We start from the raw sequence: 20844 nt of genomic DNA on the forward strand, positions 1-20844 counted from the left end.
TACTACAGTATCCCTGTATCTCCAGCTTGCGGACGACTTGTCCTGAGACTTCTTAGCCACCATAATCATTTGAGCCACTTCTAGTAAATGCCCTCTCGTGTATCCATATGCTTATCCTATTAGTTCTGACTCTCTGGAGAACCTTAACTGACAGAGATGTGGAATTGGGGGAGCTGAGTATCGTTTCTTCTTACTGTGCTCTTTGCAACAATGGAATATACGTGTGAAATTGTTCCCTCACAAAAAGGTTGTTAAATGCACAGGGATATTTAATGGTGAAAGATAAATATTTAAAAGCTAATTATTATTTGTGTCGTAAAGGCAGAAAATCACTTCCTTGTGACTGCCGGGCAATAACCAGACTTTAAAACAGACAGCGCCTACTTACAAACTTTGTAGATCAGGACGACTCTCCGAAGACAAGTGCAGCAAGTGTTTTTAAGATGATAGACATGCGGAAGGGAAAAAAAACCTAAGAAACCTCCTCTGCCAAATTATTTATTGTCTCTTCACACATAATACCAATTTGCTATGCTGTGTTTTTCATCTTCACCTCATTGCCAATAACAAATGTACAAATTGTGTAAAGACTTCTAGAGTTCAATTTGTTGTATGCACTTTACATACAACAAAAACTAGAAATATTAAGTTTGGAGTCCTCTTGACACACTGAAGGCAGTTGATGCTGTGGGACGAGGTGATGCCATCTGAGAAGAACGTGAGATGTGAAAGGGGCGCGAGATGGAAACCGGCAAAGCACCTTCAATCTACAAGCCGGAGAACAAGCCGAGGACTTGAGTTTGCAGAGTGCCTACTGAGGACTTGAGTTTGCAGAGTGCCTACTGACTCCCGGTGCTTTGACATCTTGTCTCACTGAAATTTCACAACAGATCTATAAGGCAGATAGTTTTGCCTCTCCTTTCCCTCAAAGTGAAACGGACTCAGAAGTCCAGGGGAACTAGGGGAAATTAGGAAGTGGGACGTTCATCAGGGCAAAATGTGTTGCTGGTGGATTGAATAGAAGAAACGTGAAAATAGTTGTTTCACATGTTGAACCATCAATATTTAACCACAACTGAGCCACACTGAATTTGGTAATTGATTTTTTTATTACCTCGTATTTGAAAGGGAAAGAAAATCAACACAGTGTAAACAAACCCTTCAGGTATGCAGGTGGGAAGCAAGAGGAGTGTGTCCTTTGCATAAAGTCTTGAGTGGTCAGCATTAATACAGGCAGCATGAAAAAAAGCCAAAGTGGGGCGGTGCCCATGGCTCAGTGAGTAGGGCGCAGGCCCCAAATACCGAGGGTGGTGTGTTCAAACCCGTCCTGGCCAAACTGCAACAAAAAAATAGCCAGGCGCTGTGGCAGGCACCTGTAGCCCTAGTTTATCAGGAGGCTGAGGCAAGAGAATCGCCTAAGCCCAGGAGTTGGAGGTTGCTGTGAGCTGTGACGCCACGGCACTCTACTGAGGGCAACATAGTGAGACCCTGTCTCTAAAAAAAAAAAAAAAAAAGAAAGAAAGAAAAGAAGCAAAAGTGTTGGTGAAATGTACCATAACTGTCTAGGAATAGTTATCTGTTGCCATTTTCTCCCCTACTTCCTAACCTAAAGTTCTTAGACGAAAGAAAGCTGAATATCTATACCAAAATCTCCCCCTAAAAACCCAAGGACGAGAACAAAATTATGACATTGACCCTTGGAGTTAACTAATGACAAAGACCTTTTACTGAGAGCAAAAACACAGAATCTTTTTAGTAAAATCTTTTACTTGGATTATATTTTAAATGTAATTAAAAAAATTATAAGCCAAGAGATATAATAATGTGAAAGCAAGGAGAAACTAAGCTGAATTTAGGAAAACTCAGGGACAGGATTAACTTAGAAGTCTTGAAAACACTTGATTTTCTTCACTCCATCAACTGTAATTAAAAGATCTATCATATTTCAGTTGCAAAAGATGGTGAAGTATTCAAATTGAAGACGTTTCTGATGTAGGTGCTTTAGTAAGAGGTCTTCACCTGTAAAGAACACACAAAGAACAGTTTATGTTTTCTCAATCTACTTTTTTATTGTTAATAAATTTTTAATCGCAGAATCATTTTAGATTTATGGAAAAGTCTCAAAGATAGCACAGAGAGTTCTCATATACCTTGTTTCCAGCTTTGCGGTTAGGTAACATCTTAACATTTCTATGGTAGGTCTGTACAACTAAAGAGCCAATGTTGATCCATTATTATTGTTATTCCTCAGATTTCACTTTCATGTTCTTTTTTTTGTTTTGGGGACAGAGTCTCATTATGTCACCCTTGGTAGAGTGCCATGACGTCACAGCTCACGGCAACCTCAAATTCTTGGGCTTAAGTGATTCTATTGCCAAGGAGCTGGGACTACAGGCGCCTGCCACAACGCCCGGCTATTTTTTTGGTTGTAGTTGTTATTGTTGCTTGGCAGGCCCAGGCTGGATTCAAACTCGCCAGCTCCGGTGTATGTGGCTGGCACCCTAGCTGCTGAGCTACAGGCCCCAAGCCTCACTTTGTGTTCTTATTCGTTCCAGATCCCATATAGGATACCAGTATATTTCCTTAGGCTCTTCTGAACTATGACGAGTTTCTCAGACCCTCCTTGTGTTTAATGACCTTGACAATTTGAGGAGTACTGCTCGGGGTATTTTGAAGAATGTGTCTCAATTTAGGTTTGTCTGATGTTTTTGTCAAGGTTACACTGGAGTTAGGGGGGTGGGGACAAAGACCACAAGGGTAAAGTGCTATTTTCATCACATCCTATCAGGGGCACGAACTATCAATATGATTATCACTGAGGATGTTAATTTTGATCAGCTGGCTCAGGTAGTTTTGTCTGGTCTCTCTTGCCCCCCACCCCTTTTCCTACTGTACCTTTTGGAAGGAAGTCACCTTGCAAACTCACACTTAGGGGGAAGTACACTGATCTCCTGGGGAGAGGATTATCTACATAAGTATTTGGAGTTCTACATGGGAACTCTGCCTCTTCTCCCACACAGAAATCCTCCTGCCCCTCTTCACTTTCAAAATCCCCAATTTTCCCTGCCTTCAGCGCACATATGATTTCCAAATTTCAAATTTTATTCAACAATTTGTATTAGTATGAACTTATAGATAACTATTTTACACTTTGGGTTATAATGTAATATTACATTTATTTATTTACTCAAATTGTTCCAGCATTAACTATGAGGGGTTTTTTCAGTTGGTTCCTATGCCCCTTTTTCTCAATTTATTTTCAAGTAAATCACGTTGTTGTTCTTTGTGTTTTTTTTTTTCCTTTGAGATAGTCTTACTTTGTCCCCCTCGGTAGAGTGCTGTTGCATCACAGCTCACAGCAACCTCAAACTCTTGGGCTGAAGCGATTCTCTTGCCTCAGCTTCCCAAGTAGTTGGGACTACAGGCGGCTGCCACAATGCCCAGCTATTTTTTGGTTGTAGTTGTCATTGTTGTTTGGCAGGCCCAAGCTGGATTAGAACCCGCCAGCTCTGGTGTATGTGGCTGGCTACTTAGCCGCTTAGCTACAGGCACTGAGCATGTTCTTTGTGTCTTGATTCTCCTGTTTCAGATATTTGTATGTCTGGAGTTTTATTATCAGTAAATAACACAGAATCCAAACTCATGAGCATGAGTCAGGAAGAGTAAGATATTTTAAAATAGTTCAAAGATTCACTGAGATCCTTTTTCTTGCGGTTAAAAAAGATTAGTTCAGATGTCAGGATTCATTATTATGCATCTGGGGGTAAATACTTTATCTAAATTGATTTATGTGTTTATTTAAACAGTCTTGCAGTAGTTTAACTCCACATCTTTGCTTCTGGCCTCATCCTGCCTACTCTGTACTGTGTACCATTATAAAAGTAATATTTCTTTCTTTCTTTCTTTTTTTTTGTTTCAGTTTGGTGGGGGCCGGGTTTGAACTCACCACTCGGTATGTGGGGCTGGCGCCCTACCCACTGAGCCACAGGCACCGCCCTAAAGTAATATTTCTAAAGTGTAGTTCTAGGCCGGGTGCAGTGACTCACGCCTGTAATCCTAGCATTCTGGGTGACCAAGGGCAGTGGATTGCCTGAGCTCACAAGTTCAAGACCAGCATGAGCCAGAGGGAGACCCCCGTCTCTAAAAATAGCCAGGCATTGTGGCAGACACCTGTGCTCCCAGCTACTCTAGAGGCTGAGACAAGAGAATTGCTTGAGCCCAAGACTTTGAGCTATGACACCATAGCACTCTACCCAGGGTGACAAAATAAGACTCTGTCTCAAAATAATAAGTTAATTAAATAAAGTGTAGTTCTAGTCACAGCCTGTAACAACTTCCTGATGACTAGTATTTGCACCATCACATGTCAACGTTCCAACTCACTTTAAAATATCTTTTATTTTTTATTGTTTTTCCAGCCAAGTTGGACCTAAGCTTATAAAGATGTTTTTCCTTTTTTTTGGCCTCTATAGTTTCACTAATGTTGCTGCCAATTAGAAGCAACATTCCATTTCTATGAACAAAACTTGCATCGGTGTTAGTGAACTTCTGTTTGCTGCATCTGACCCAGGCCCACCTTGACCACCTGCTGTATGCCCTGAAAGGCTGACTTGTGGACTAGAGTGAGAATTCCCTGTCCTTTGCCTTTGTGATGGGGTCAGCCCATGGGAAGCTCAGAAGGAGATCAGAAACTGCAGTCAGCACACTCCTTCCATTCTGTGCTCATGTCCCCTGTTGCCAGGATACTGCTCCTCTCAGGGCAGCCTTCTTCACACACAGCTCTCTCCCCAGAGATTCAGGTAACTGCTTCTTCCTCTCCTCTCTGGGGCCTCGATGTTGCCAGGCAGGTTATAAATCATCCCCTAATTCCCTACATCCCTTCACGCACACCGTTACAATTAGTCTTCATTAGATCCTTGAATTATCACAATTGGAGTGCCATCTATTTCTTGTTGTGAACAGATACACACTTCTTCAGCATTAAAAAAACCTTTCAAGAAATTTCAAGGGCCGGGCCTGGTGGCTCATGTGTATAATCCTAGCACTCTGGGAGGCAGGTGGATTGCTTGAGCTCATGAGTTCGAGACCAGCCTGAGCCAGAGTGAGACCCTATTTCTACTAAAAATACAAAAAAAAAAAAACAAGAAAACCTGAGGCAAGAGGATCACTTGAGCCCAAGAGTTGGAAGTTGCTGTGAGCTATGATGTCGTGATGGCACTGTACCCAGGGCCATAGCTTGAGACTCTGTCTCAGAAAGAAAAAAGAAATTTCAAGAGTTTTTCACTCATACATTTTACCAGATACGATCCTTTCCTCTTCTGACCATAAAATACCACTTTCTCTGAAAGCATTAGTCCATCGCTGCATTTTTTTAGGGGCTTGTCTAATCCCCTCTCTTTAAGTATAAAGCCTCTAAAGCAGTGGTTCTCAACCTTCCTAATGCCGTGACCATTTAATACAGTTCCTCGTGGTGTGGTGACCCCAACCATAAAATTATTTTCATTGCTACTTCATAACTGTAATTTTGCTACTGTTATGAATCGTAATGTAAATATCTGATATGCAGGATGTATTTAGGCGACCCCTGTGAAAGGGTCATTTGACCCCCAAAGGGGTCGCCACCCACAGGTTGAGAACCGCTGCTCTAAAGACAGAAGGACCGGCTTATTTAGACCTTGTCCCACACAACATCTTGCAGTATCTCACAGATTACCAGATACTTGATACCTTATCTGTTAAATAAAAGAACATTTTATTTATTTATTTTTATTTTATTTATTTATTTATTTTTGTAGAGACAGAGTCTCACTGTACCGCCCTCGGGTAGAGTGCCGTGGCGTCACACGGCTCACAGCAACCTCTAACTCTTGGGCTTACGCGATTCTCTTGCCTCAGCCTCCCGAGCAGCTGGGACTACAGGTGCCCGCCACAATGCCTGGCTATTTTCTGTTGCAGTTTGGCCGGGGCTGGGTCCGAACCCGCCACCCTCGGCATATGGGGCCGGCGCCCTACTCATTGAGCCACAGGCGCCTCCCTATTTTTATTTTATTTATTTATTATTTATTATTATTATTATTTTGAGACAGTCTCACTTTATCGCCCTTGGTAGAGTACCGTGGCATCTTAGCTCACAGCAACCTCAAACTTTTGGGCTCAAGTGATCCTCTTGCTTCAGCCTCCCAAGTAGCTGAGACTACAGGCATTCGCCACAACACCTGGCTATTTTTTAGAGTTGGGGTCTCGCTCTGGCTCAAGTTGGTCTCAAACTCGTGAGCTCAGGCAATCCACCCACCTTGGCCTCCCAAGTACTGGGATTACGGTGTGAGACACTGAGCCCAGACCAATAAAAACATTTTAAAAACATATTTCCCAAGAATTGTCTTTGTTAACCTCTACAGAGTCCTTGCTCAGTTAAGAAAGGAAGTGGGATATAGTACAGAATGGAAAAATGTTTTCTTCCCACAGTCGACATACATTCTACAGAAGACTGGCAAAATCATGTTGATTTCTACTTAACTACATCCATGATAGCTCATAGTGAAAAATTGGTAGAAAATGGCCTGTTTGAAGTTAAGATGGTGAAATTCTATGTAACATTTCCAAATATTCTAAATTCTACATCCACCCCTTTCAAAGTTCGCTTTTTTTAATGTCATAAAAATCCATTTATTTATTCCTATTTACTTACATCTTTATTGTTACTTTACACTTTCTTTGCAAGACATCGAAGTTCACTTTTTCAACTGGACTTTTCTGTTTCACTTCACCTAGCTATGATAGACAATTTACACCACAATCAATCCAAATATTACAAAATGCATAATTTTCATCTGCTCTACTATTTTATAAGTATTTGCCAGTTTATTTTGTCAACTTGTTTGGCTTAACAGGGAACATGATTACTACTTCTTGCTTCGTGAACAGACCAACAGAATTCTGAGTTTAGAGAATTCACCTTTCCTTTAGTTACTAAAATACGATTTCAAAGCATAGAGTTATCTTCTCCATAAGAAAGAATAAAAATCAATTTTTATATTAAGATAGCATTTTGGGGGGATTTAAAAATTATTATAACTGTATTATTACCCAAAACAATGACTAATTAATAACACTCTTAATTATATTTCTAAAACTCCAGAGAGTCTAGGAAGGATGTTTGCATTGACTCACCATCACTTTTTTTAGAAAGTCCGCATGGCTCTCCTTCTGTTGATATCTCTCTTGATTTGGCAGAGAGAACAATAAGGACAGCAAAGGGTCACTAAATAGTCATCACAAATAGATCCCTGTGTGAAAATAAAAAAGAAACAGAAATATAAAATTCACCTATTTGGTGTAATGACTTGCAGGTTTTCAGACATCTTGAAGAGAAACCAAAGACACTTGTCTTTTAGATTCAGAGTTTGAATGGATACATTTAACAAAATGTTAATTCATGTTTCCATATAACTCTTGTCTTTTTTTATGACATAAAATGTGTTCCCGTACTTTATAATTCTGAAAATAGAAAAAGATATCTAACCAAGTATCAAGTATGAGGGTAGAATAAAGAATGTCAAGGCCAGATGTGGTGCTGCATCTGGTTTCAAACTCCTGGTCTCAAGCCATCCTCCTGCCTCAGCCTCCCAAAGTGCTAGGATTACAGGCATGAGGCACCACATGAGGCTGCCTTCATTCCTACTGTATCTGTTATGGAGATCCGTGATCTGTAATGTTGCTATCATAACTATTTTGTGTCACCACAAACTGTACAAGATGGCAAACTTTGATTGCCAAAATTGATAAGTGTTAAGTGTGTTCTGACTGTTTCACCTCCCAGCAATTTCCCTGTCTCTCTCCTTCACTTCAGCCTATTTCTGAGACATAACTATATTGAAATTTGACCAATTAATAACCCTACAATGTCCTTTAAATGTTTAAATGAAATGAAGAGTCACATTAAATCAAAAGCTAGAAATGACTAAGAGTTATGAGAAAGGCATGTTGAAAGCAGAGATAAGCTGAAAGTGAAGCCTCTTGCATCAAACACTTAGCCAAGTTGTGAACACAATGGAAAAGCTCTTGAAGGAAATCAAAAGTGCTGCTCCAGTGAACATGTGAATGACAAAAAAGCAAAGCAATTTTATTGCTGATATAAAGAAAAGTTTTAATGGTTTGGATGAGAGATCAAACCAGCCACAACTTTCTCTTAAGCCAAAGCATAAGCCAGAGCAGAGCCCTAATTCTCATCAAGTCTATGAAGGCGGAGAGAGGGGAGGAAGCTGCAGGAGAAAAACCTGAAGCTGAAAGAGGTTATTAGTGCCTGACATTTAACGAAAAGCCATCTGCGCCACATAAAATTGCAAGGGGATGTGTCATTACTGATTTAGTCATTGCTGATGTAGAAGCTGCAGCAAGTTATCCAGAATATCAGTTAAGTCATCGGTGAAGGTGGCCACACTATACAACAGATTTTCGGCGCAGATGAAAAAGCCTTATCTTGGAAGTAGAAGCCATCTAGGACTCATCTCAGAAAGGAGAGGAGGAGCAATGCCTTGCTTCACAGCTTCCAAAGACAGGCTGACTGTTAGAGGCTGCTGCAGCTGGTAACTTAAAGCTGAAGCCAGTGTTTATTTACCATTCCGCATATCCTAGGGCTCTTAGAAATACTCCCAAAGCCTGGATTTCAGCATGCTTTACCGGATGTTAAGCATGCTGTTGAGAACTACTGCTCAGAAAAAAGGATTCCTTTCAAAATATTAATATTACTGATCATTGACAATGCACTTTGTTACCAAGAGCTCTGATGGAGATGTGTGAGAGTCGTATGTTGTTTTCACGCCTGTGGACAGAACATCCATTCTGCAGCCCATGGAGCAAGGAGTAGTTTTCCTTTTTGAGTCTTATTATTTAAGTAATACATTTTGTCAGGCTGTAACTGCCATAGAAAACAATTCCTTGGGGTGAAGCCTGTGGCTCAGTGAGTAGGGCACCGGCCCCATATACCAAGGGTGACAGGTTCGAACCTAGCCCCAGCCAAAAAAACTGCAACCTAGCCCCAGCCAAAAAAACTGCAACAACAACAACAAAATAGCCAGGCATTGTGGTGGGCACCTGTAGTCCCAGCCACTTGGGAAGCTGAGGCAAGAGAATCACATAAGTTCAAGAGCTGGAGGGTTGCTGTGAGCTGTGATGCAATGGCACTCTAATGAGGGCAAAAAGTGAGACTCTGTCTCTAAAAAAAAAAAAAAAGAAAAGAAAGAAAATGATTCCTCTGATGGATCTAAGCAAAGTAAATTGAAAGGGTTCACCATTCTAGATGCCAATCAGAACATTTGTGATTTATGGGAGGAAGTAAAAACATCATGATGCAGGGGAGTTTAGATGAAGTTGATTCCAAACCTCATGAATGACTTTGAAGGGTTCAAGATTTCAGTGCAGGAAGTAGTTCCAGATGTGGTAGAAATGGCAAGAGAACTAGGAATAAAAGTTGTGCCTGAAGATGGGACTGAATTGCTTGCAATCTTGTGATCAAACTTGAACAGATGATGAGTTGCTTCTTAGAGATGAAAAAAGAAAGTGGTTTCTTGAAATGGAATCTACTTTTGGTGAAGAAGCTGTGAACATTGTTTTTTTTGAGACAGAGTCTCATGTCACCTCGGTAGAGTGCCATTACATCACAACTCACAGCAACCTCAAACTCCTGGGCTTGAGCAATTCTCTTGCCTTAGCCTCCCAAGTAGCAGGGACTATAGGCGCCCGCCACAATGCCTGGCTATTTTCTGTTGCAGTTTTCATTGTTGTTTAGCTGGCCCAGGCCAGGTTCGAACCTGCCAGCCTTGGTGTATGTGGCTGGCGCCGTAACCACTGTGCGTCAGGCACCAAGCCACTGTGAACACTGTGGAAATGACAACGGAGGATTTTGGAGTATCACAGGGTTTCAGAGGATTGACTCCAGTTTTGAAAGCAATTATACTGTGGAACTGGGCATGGTGGCTCATGTCTGTAATCTCAACACTTTGGGAGGCAGAGATGGGAGAATCATTTGAGGCCAAGAGTTCCAGACCAGCCTGAGCAGCATAGTGAGACACCATCTCCACAAATGAATAAATGAATACGTAATACATAAATAAAATAGAGTTTTATTATGGAGATGTATAATGCCATCAGACAACATCGGGTGCTACAGAGAAATCTTTCATAAAAGGGAAAGTCAATGGATGCAGCATACTTCACTGTTGTCTTATTTTAAGAAATTGCCACAGCCACCAGATTTCAGCAATCAGAGGTCTTGAGGCAAGACCCTGTACTAGCTAAAAAAGATTACAGCTCCTCGAAGGTTCAGGAATATGACTGTTAACATTTTTTTAGCCATAAAGTATTTTTAAATTAAGGTATATACATTGCTTTTTTAACCACAATGCTATAGACTATACACTATAGCACAGTGTAACTATAACTCTTACAGACACTTGGGAACCAACATAGTCATGTGACTTGCTTTATTGCAGTGGTCTGGAACTGAACCTCAAGGCATTCCTGTATATGTGGAAATACATCCACCTTCCATCCTAGTGCTAGTTTCTCTGCAGAACCCCTACTATATACAATGAAGCATGTGTAATGGAATGGCACGTATGAAAAATTAGACTTCAATATCGACTCCCTCTCTACTCTATTGTATAATCGTTGGGTGAATTACTCCACTTCTTAAAATTGTGAAGTCTTCATTTGTAAAATGTTGTGACCTATCCACCGCAGGAGATGGTGTGAGGGTTAAGTGAGGTAACAAATGTAATGCATCTGGGGCATAGTGGGTTCTCAATAATCCTCTTCCATTGTGTGACATACATTGCAAATATGAGAGTTTTTTATTTTCTGGGTTTTTCAACAGAAACCTAGGAAGGAGGTTCCATAACCAAAGAATCTGTGGCTACAACTGACGACAAGGTTGCCCATGCTAGGAAATTCTCATCAATCAAACTCAGATGATGGATGCCGTGAAAATGGTCTCCATGTTTATGACCATTATTTTGAATGTGGCTGCATATAGGATTGATACAGTATTATAAGAGACTCACAGGGATGCCATAGCGGGTGCGGTAGAGAGTCCTCATCGCCACACTTGTTCCACACAGACAGCATTCATTCATGTCAGCTGCAATTTGACATCCAAGGCACAGGAAACAAAATGTGCCACAGAGGCCTGGACACAGCAAACCAGAGGTATGTGTTACTCCATTCTGCCCCACCACAGTGGAAAGTTAGTTTGCTTTCACGAATGGCAGTTCAAATCATGGGGGAACACCTTTGTATGTTTCTGTTTGGCTTTGCATCAGATTCTCCCCTCACCCTCAGATCATTTCAGGAATGAGTGCTCCTTGGAAAGTATGTGGTTCGTTTCATAGCTCTGCTAGTTTCATAGTTCATTCATGTACTCATTGATTGACTGAAACTTGCCATGATCCAGACATCATTATCCTCACTACTGACAGTGCCCCTGAAGGAACTAAGGAAAGTTCATGCCAAAATATGATTCCTTGGTATAAAGAATATTTTCAGTGAAAAGGCTATTTTTTGGGGGGAAGGACAGAGCCTCAAGCTTTCACCCTGGGTAGAGTGCGGTGGCATAAAGTTTACAGCAAACTCTAACTCCTGGGCTCAAGCGATTCTCCTGCCTCCACCTCCCAAGTAGCTGGGACTACAGGCGCCCACCACAATGCCCAGCTAGTTTTTGGTTGCAGCCATCATTGTTGTTTGGCGGGCCCAGGCTGGATTCGAACCCGCCAGTTCAGGTGTATGTGGCCAGCACCTTAGCCACTTGAGCCACAGGCACCAAGTCAAAAAGGCCATTTTTTATTAGAAAGCACCGGCCTCTCCCTCTATAATGCCTGAGTAACCTGATTTAGAATCAGAAAAGGGACTTTTGGACTCTTTACCACAGGCTAATAGACCTGGCCCTAAGGTCATTTGAAGTACAATATCTGTCTCTCAGGTTAATCTACTAATCAGTCTGTTTCCCTCCATCTATCCAGCCTCCTTTAGCAACCACTTGCTGCACAGATACTTACCAGTTTCTCTCCCCACTCCCTTCTAAAAGGCATCTTTAAAAGCCACTATCACTGAAACTTCGGGAAATCATTCTTGTGGTTCCCCCCATGCGTATGGTATTTGAAAATAAACCTTTCTCTTATTAATCTACTATAACTGTAAGTTGATCTTTTCAGCAAACCAACCTAGGGGAAAAGAGCAAGTTTTCCCAGGACTCCCCAACCCTGACTTAAGTCTATTAGGGAAGACAGATAATAGGAAAAGTTCTTCAACAGAAACCTGCTCAAGATGCCAAGTGTCACCCACAGAAATGGGGCCTACCTGGTTCTTGAGTAGAAAATGCTGTTTGACCTGAATATCAAGGGCAGTTAAGGCCTGGTGCAGTGGCTCACGCCTGTAAATCCTAGCACCCTAGGAAGCTGAGGCAGGTGGGCTGCCTGAGCTCACAGGTTCAAGACCAGCCTGAGCAAGACCAAGATCCCATCTCTAAAAATAGTTGGGCGGGCTCAGCGCCTGTAGCTAAGTGGCTAGGGCACCAGCCACATACACCAGAGCCCAGCCCAGTCCTGCCAAACAACAATGACAACTACAACCAAAAACTAGCCGGGCATTGTGGTGGGTGCCTGTAGTCCCAGCTACTTGGGAGGCTGAGGCAAGAGGATTGCTTAAGTCCAAGAGTTGGAGGTTGCTGTGAGCTGTGACGCCACGGCACTGGACCTGGGTGACATAGTGAGGCTCTGTCTCAAAAAAATAAATAAATAAAACAAATAAATAAAAAATAAAAATAGCTGGCATTGTGGTGGGTGCCTGTGGTCCCAGCTACTTGGGAGGCTGAGGCAAGAGAATTGCTTGAGACCAAGAGTTTGAGGATGCTGTGAGCTGTGATGCCACAGCCCTCTACTACTCTACCGAGGTCCACAAGTGAGACTCTATCTCAAAAGAAAAAACAAAAAAGACAGTTAAGTGCTTTAAAAGTGGACAAAAGGTCAAAGAGCCTCTTTGAGGTGTTTTGGCCTATCCCAGCAAAGTTCATTGGGTACAGCCGGCGTCCCAGGATGGAATGGGGACTTAGCTGGGGGGCAAGGCAGTCTGAGGATCAGCTGATGAAGAACCATGAGTGTTCGGGTTTGTCGGGAAGTCATGAGGAACCACTGCTGTGAAGCAATGAAGCTTGTATTAAAACTTGTGTGTATATCTGGTTGGGCGGTAACTGTCACTTTGATTTGTGGAGGTTGAACTACTGTCCTGAGATGCTTCAATAGTCACCCAGATGATCTCCTAAGATGAGAGCAAATAAACAAACTTAATCACTCCATTCTCTAGGTAATTTTCCCTTTCTATGCTTTTCAGTGTGATTATTAACTTGATCATTTCAAAGTTCAATTTTAACTGGCAATTTAAAGGTTCATGTATTTTCTTTCCTTGTCCAAGAACCCTGTGTGGACTAGAAGACAGGTAAATAGACTTCAGAGCAAATTTTCTGTAGGTAGGTTTGTTTCTTAGTATTAAAACTAAGCACCTCCTTCCTCTCTGCACCCCCCATTCTCCTCCCAAACTTTTCTTCCTCTGAGTTCACTTAGAAAGATTTCTAAGTGAGAGATGTCTTACAAAGACCCCATTTAGAGAGCTCTTATGATAAGAAAACAGTCAGATATACTTTTCCCAATGGCAAGCTAATAGCCTTCAGAACTCTTTAGTATGTATAAAAAAATCTAAATACATAAATTAAAATATGTGTAAAAATTCTGTGAGCTCATTCTGAAACCATGGATGAAAACTGTCCTAGGCACTGGACATAATGTAACTATAAAACAGTGAGTAAAATTTACGTGTAACAAGAACAGTCTTTTTTAAAAAACCAAGTTAGACTTGAAATTTTTTTTTTCTTTTTTCAGACAGTCTCGTTTTGTCACCCCCGGTAGAATGCTGTGGCATGATAGCTCACAGCAACCTCAGACTCAAGGCATTTTCTTGCCTCAGCCTTCTGAGTAGCTGGGATAAGAGGCTCCCACCACAACAAACGCTCAGGCTCAGGCTTGTCTGGAACTCAAAAGCTCAGGCAATCCATCCACCTTGGTCTCCCAGAGGGCTAGGATTACAGGCGTGAGCCACAGTATCCAGCCTTAGACTTGAAAAAATTTTAAACTAACATAGGTCTATTTATAATCATTAAGCCAGACCTGTTCATTGTTAGAATCAATTAGCTCTTTCACTGTGATCTTTACTCTAGAATTTGTTTATGTTTGAAGGGCTAGAGAAGAATTAACTTATAATCAGCACAGAGCTTTTTTGATTAACTATACAGGGTGCCTGTAGTAAGTTAGAAACTTCTACTAACACAGTTAGGAAGCAAGGAGGGAAGGATCTGGTCACTGGTAATTCACCTCATTATCAATTACGGGGACCATTTCCCAGGGCCACTTACAGACTCCACAGTCGCTGAAGCAATCACACATGCCTGTCTGCCAGTTGGAGTTTTGGGGCGCAGGGCCATATCCAGGCTGAGTCACAACGACCACCGGGGACTGAGCTTGCATCTCCAACGCAGGGTTTTAAATGATATGATCTGAAAAGGGAAAAGTTGGTGTTAGCCCCTCAGGGTCGCTCTGGAAGGTCCTTTGTGGTGCTAGGCTGCACTGGCTAGTGAGGCAATTTAGAGGAAGTGGATGTTTGAAGAACAGAATTTCTATCTCCACCCCTCACAAGGCAGAGGCCCTGGGGGCAGGGGGCTGACATTCACTGAGCTAGTGAAGTGAACAGTTGCTTCTCAGGCTGGGCGGAACAGGGTTGCTCGTGGCCTGTTTTTAGTCAGGTAGGTGGTATCCACACAGGACAGGGAAATAGGTGACCTGGTCACTGGTAATTCACCTCATTATCAATTACGAGGAGAGAAGCCTCCTCTAAAACCGCACCATCCTAAGCTTCTGTGTATGCCCCTTTACCACATACCTTTTTGTTTGGGGCTTGTATCTGCTTAGCAGTGCTTTCCAATCTGCACACACTCTGTTCCCTCACTTAATTTACTGGGAGTCCTGTCCCTTCAACAGGGCTGGCTTGAGGGATGCTTGCCACGTGGTAGGGGCAAGCCCTGGTAGGTGTCCCAACATAATTCACCATAAAGTGCATTTTATGAGAGGCAGTGTGGGGTCACTGAACATCAGTTAGATTCGGAGTGAGAATGTCTTTGCTCAAATCCTGGTTTCTGAAACTGTGTGATCTTAGACTAGTCATTTAACTAGTCATTTGAATTTCCACTTATCAGCACAGATTAGTAAACCAGAAATAGTTTCAGACCTACCCACCTCACGTGCTCATTCTAAAGAATCTCTATTTGTAAATTGCACCACAGACTGCATTCAGGATAGTTGAAGCTTATTTTAAATTTACCAGATTTGCCGTTTTATAGACATTAAAGGAGTTTTGATTCCTACTTTATTTTTAAAAACGTACCACAAGGGCCTCTTTTCCAATGAAGGACGGGGATCCTTTTGTGTGGATCTTACAGAAAACAAGCTTTTCCTCAAAGGAAGGTTCTAGTAAGTGAGGACAAACTCAGACTGCGCGCTGTGCCCACCGTCCCAGGCTGGGCTTCCCACCTGGCAGGCCCGCTGTGGGCTCAGGGTGGTGACTGTGTGTCCCCCCAGGCCCCCCGCCGACGTTGCTGTGTACCCGTGTGTCGTCTCTGCTGGACAGACCGTATATGCCTCTGAATTCTCAGAGCGGCCCGCACAGAGTCCTCCCAGGGGAGCCGGTCCCTGGGTGCAGGGCGCGACGCGGGCAGGACATGGCCCGCGGGGATTCGGGGTGAACGGCTGGAGGCGCGAGGCGGGGTCGAGAGACCCCGGGCTGCGCCCCGGCCCGAAAAGAAGAACAAAGGGAAGACTCTCTCCCTGCGGATCTGAGCACCTGTCCAATGGGCCCCGGATTTCCGCCTGCCAGGACGTGTCCCCTTCCCATCTTTGGAGCAGTCCCAGCTCGCTAAAGAAATTCGTTCGGCCAAGGTCAGGGACTAGGAAGTCAAGAAAATGCTTGGTTTCGTCGCCCACCCCCTTTCACGGTGATTAACTTGGCTGTGGGAAAAGTAAGTCCCGAGTCACAAGGGAAGGGACTTTGTGGGCTGCGTTCACTGACGCATTTCAAAACCATAGCGGGCACCTGGTCCACCGTGGGTGCTGCTGAGCCCGCCGGCCCCGCCCCGGCCCCGCCCCCGGCCCCACCCCCGGCCCGGCCCCGCCTCCTGAGCGCGGAGGTGCGAGGAGCAGGTGGACCGCTGCGCCCGACCCCGCTGCCGCGCAGCCCTGAAGCGGCTCATGCCGCTTCCCGGGGCCCTTCAGACCCGCACCTGCACCGGGGTCCACGTCTGTCCTCCATCCCAAACTCCACTGCTAAAATGATAGAAACTGTATTTTTGCGTGCCGACTTCCCACATATGGAGCTTTGGAAATGCTAAAATATGTGTATTCCAATTTCTTTTGCATTTCCTTTTAATAATCAAATGCCAGGGAAAAAAAGAAAAAAAAAAGCAGCTAATGTCAGGTGGCTATCCCTGGAGATTGGCTGGTAGATTTTCTTTTATCTTTGTGATTTTTTTTTCCCCACCCCCGATTTTTTTGTATTATCTGAAAAATAGTTTTAATAAACTAGCACTTATTTGTTTTATCTTCAAAACATCTTTTTTCAGAAACAAAAAAGCAAATCTACTGAAAAACGGATTTTTTAAAGAGATCGTGCTAGTGATATTATAGCTGTTTTTTCCCCCCTTTCTTGGCCCCTCGCCAGTGCCTGCCAGGCAACTGGCATTCAATAAATAGAAGATAATCCTACACCTCTTTCAAAGGAAAGACATGTTCATTTATTATAACTCATTTATTTTGTAAGAGGCCTGCACTTTTTTATATAACAGCAATCTGAAGATTTCAGAATAGAAAGCGGCTGTCATTTACCTAATGATCCTGTCCTTTAGCTGACCATCCTCAGTCAGCATATGGTATATGTATTTGTATATTCAAATTGGCTATTGTTAAACTTTCCAGCAGCCCGAGACCTGGAAACTGTGTGTGTTCCTTTGAAGTCCATTCACCGGTGATCTCTGTGTGCTGCAGCAAGCAGCCGCACCCCAAATATACACATGCTAGCTGCCACTTAGCTTGTATGAAAACTTACTTCCTCCATGGAGTGGCCTAAACAGTCTTTTACCCAATAGACAAAACTATGTCTCTCTTGCTAATTTTGACTTCCTCTTTCGAATGTGAGAAACTGTGGGAACTCAGGTGTTTCTGTGAATATTAATGACTACCAGGAACTAAAGCAGAGTGTGAAGCCCCAGGAGGTGTCTAATTTTATTTGAAGTTCCTTTTTAGCACAGGTTACACAGCAGTAAAGGCTGTTCTACCCAGCCCTTCTCACTCTGCACAAAAGAACAGCCCTAGAGGGAGCCAGCACCCAGGAGTGCCTTCTGACTTCCAGCATGAGATTTCTTACCCAAGGAAGTATCTTCTCAGAGGTAGTTACAAACTGAGAGGAGAAAGCACACACTCAGCTCACTCGTGTGCAAAGCTGTGATCATTTCACAATTCTACGTATGTTTCGCGCTTCAGCATAATATAAAACAGAAACAAATGCAAAATGTCCCCAACAACTGCAGTTCTCTTTGCTTCAACCACTGAGTATTCGGTGGTCTTTAATCTTAGCTATTCAGTGTAAAAGATCAACAAACAGCAAGTGGAGGAAAAAAACTTCCTGGAATCTCCTTTGTGCTGGGTGATGTTTTTAAAATTTTCTAGGACCTTAGGTATAAGGTCCCCTTTCTTTTCCTCAGTGCTCCTCAAAGCTTATTATGTGTAAAAACCCCACAGATAACTTTTTGGGTACTATCCTCAGAGAGTGGGCTTTGGGTGGGATGCTCTGAGGTCCAGGAATCTGTATTGAGCACCTGCTGAGCTGCTGCCTCTGTGCCTTGGACCCGTCTGCATAGACACAGGGTGCTAAGCATGTGGCTGCTCTGGGGAGAATTCAGCAAACAGCATCCTCTTCTCCAGGCAGATGCAACCCGTGGCTGCCACTGAGAAGCACACTCCAAACCAGCCCATTGATCCCTTACCTGCTGCTGGGGCAGCAGCCTTGCCATCTCAGGAGATTCCATGCCAGATACCGAGCAGAACACACTTTATGAACCATGATTGTAGGTTTTTTAAATTTCTCTTTTGTTACTAATTTAATGATTTTTTTTTTGGAGACAGAGTCTCAAGATGTTGCCCTGGGTAGGGTGCCATGGCATCATAGCTCACAACTCTTAGGCTCAAGTGATCCTCTTGCCTCAGTTTTTCTATTTTAGCAGAAATGGGGTTTCGCTTTTGCTCAGACTAGTCTCAAACTCATGAGCTCAAGCAATCCACCTGCCCAGAGTGCTAGGATTACGAGTGTGAACCACCACGCCCAGCATTTTGTTATAAATTTAACTCCGCAAATATTTACTGAGCGCCCAGTGTGTGTAGAAGTCTTGGTAGGATGCCATCTTTGATCCCATAAAAGCAGAGAAGAGGGGTGAAAACATTGGCAGGGGCCACTTAGGAAAAAGGAAAAACAAGGCAGAGGAAATGAAAATGGGGATCTTGGTGAACAAGCTTTGAAGAATGAAACTATCGCACCTTTTTTTAGAAGGTTCTTCCCGTGGAATGGCCTCAATTACAGGAAATCTTAGTATTTGGTTCATGTGTTTAACATCTTAATCTTCGTTAGTCTTAGTTAGAACCACCTTGTACATGTCTTCCCTGTCTATAAATACCTCACTCTTGAGGACAGCCCATTATCATATTAAAATGAACTACCATTAAAAGGCTGGGCTCACAGCTCAGCTCAAGTGGCTAAGGTGCCAGCCACATACACCAGAACTAGTGGGTTAAATCTAGCCTGAGCCTGCCAAACTACAATGACAACTACAACCGAAAAATGCCAAGCTTTGTGGCCGGTGCCTATAGTCCCAGCTACTTGGGAGGCTGAGGCATAAGGATCACTTGAGCCCAAGAGTTTGAGGTTGTTATGAGCTATGATGCTACGGCACTCTACCATGGGCAACAAAGTGAGACTCTGTCTCCAATAAAAAAACAGCTACTATTATTAATGTATCATATTAATTATATCAGCATTAATAAATATTATGAATATTGATTAATACAGAGACTAGATATATTCTGAAACATTTTTCTCTCCTTCCTACTGCTTATTGATGTTAAATTTCATTTTTTTTAGTTCGATTAAAACTTTTTCATTTCATTATCTCATAAGCTACATAAAGGGTGACATTTCTCTTTATACATATCAATGAAGTGCCAGAATTTAATCTTGAAGCATTCTAGTCCATTTTTCTTGCTTTTATAGTGAGAATTCAAGGATTCTTATAATTCACTGGCTAAATCTACAACATCTCATCTCGTTTCTAAATATTTTGAATGGATAAAATATTTTCAAAGTACAAAGAAATTTAGAAAAAAATTTGTTTTCTAAGCTTCCCTGGGAAGTGAAGCACAAAGCAGCTAAACTATCCCAAGTAAACAGACCCATGTATTGACATAATGGGTGAAATTAATGATCATGTTAGTAAATACAATGCATAATGTGAGTGGAAAGCAGTATTTGATGAGTATTCAAAGCTGAGATCTTACACTTCTTTGAAAAGCATGGCATCTAGCAAAGGGCTTAGGGCATAATTGTTGAATTCTACTGAATTTACTAAATTTAAAGCAATTAGATAAGAAAATATCAGTAACAGCACATATAGCATGTTGTGCGAAGAAAACCCAAGAAAATCAAATAACTTTTAAATAAAACTTTTTTTTTTCCTATGCTAAGATAAGGTTTTTAAGAGGTTCTTAATTTCGAAGTACTTACAATTAAGAAATATGTTCCCAGCAGGAAATGTCTCTTGGCCTGGGAGAGGATCTCAGCAGAAGTGAAAGCCTGTGGAGGAGAGGTAACCACGTTTCTATGGGAGTGGACGGGACAAAGGACAGTGCAGAGGCGTTTATTGGCCAGTGAATGCAGGAAGAGGTGGTTTTCAACCTCCTATTTTGAGAAGGACAATATAGCCGAGAAGTAGAGTAAGGTGTGTTCCTTCTCCTACATTGTGTTAGGTACACTCATGCATCTGTGGGGGGCGGGGATGTCATGCGTTATATAATGTGATTGGGTTTACATGCCTGACAGAGCTTACTGACTTTTTAAAATAAAATTTACTTTCTCCCTTTAATACAATACATCACTTCTATTTAATGTATATTGATTGCCGTCTTTTTATTGCAGAGCATGTCGGTAGTCTTTAGGACAAAGCAGGCTATCTGAGATTTCATACCTGATCGGACATTGCCATTTCTTTCTCCTTCTTTGGACCCCTTTGTTCTCCCTAACATTGATGGAACACCTACTGTGTGTCAGGCACTGTCCTAAAACTTTGCAGTATTAACTTTTTGAATTCTACCCACAATTCTGTGGGGCCAGGTACGATTATCCCTCCCCCTCCACATTTGACTGACAAGGAAACTGAGGCCTGGAATGGTAAGTGGCTAGTAGGCAGCAGCTGGGAATTGGCTGAAACGGGTGCTGTGCCCAAGCTGCCACATGTTCTGACTGTACTGTCTGACACAACAGAATTGTCCTACTGGGAAAGGTTTCCCATCCCAAACAACCTCAGAGAGAAAGACAGGACAGCTGGCACTCTCATTAAAGGTTTTATCAAAGTTTATGGAATGCCATTGTTTTGGATAGGCCTCCTTCCCTGGGCCCCGTAGACCAGATCATAGCAGAATGGAGTCACTTGAG

At 42.6% G+C, this 20844-nt stretch overlaps 1 protein-coding gene across 1 annotated transcript; it reads right to left on the reverse strand.

The window, feature by feature from the left end:
- Positions 1–1708: 1708 nt before the first annotated feature.
- Positions 1709–20005, reverse strand: PLAC8 (placenta associated 8). The gene is made up of 5 exons (XM_053598518.1): positions 19918–20005; positions 14456–14596; positions 11061–11185; positions 7171–7286; positions 1709–2019 (listed from the first exon to the last, which is right to left on the reverse strand). The coding sequence occupies exons 2-4, from the start codon at positions 14565–14567 to the stop codon at positions 7182–7184; spliced, it is 342 nt and encodes a 113-aa protein (XP_053454493.1). The 5' UTR covers positions 14568–14596; positions 19918–20005; the 3' UTR covers positions 1709–2019; positions 7171–7181.
- Between the last annotated feature and the right edge of the window lie 839 nt (positions 20006–20844).

The sequence above is a fragment of the Nycticebus coucang genome, chromosome 1 (genome assembly GCF_027406575.1).
Source record: "Nycticebus coucang isolate mNycCou1 chromosome 1, mNycCou1.pri, whole genome shotgun sequence".
NCBI lineage: Eukaryota > Metazoa > Chordata > Mammalia > Primates > Lorisidae > Nycticebus > Nycticebus coucang.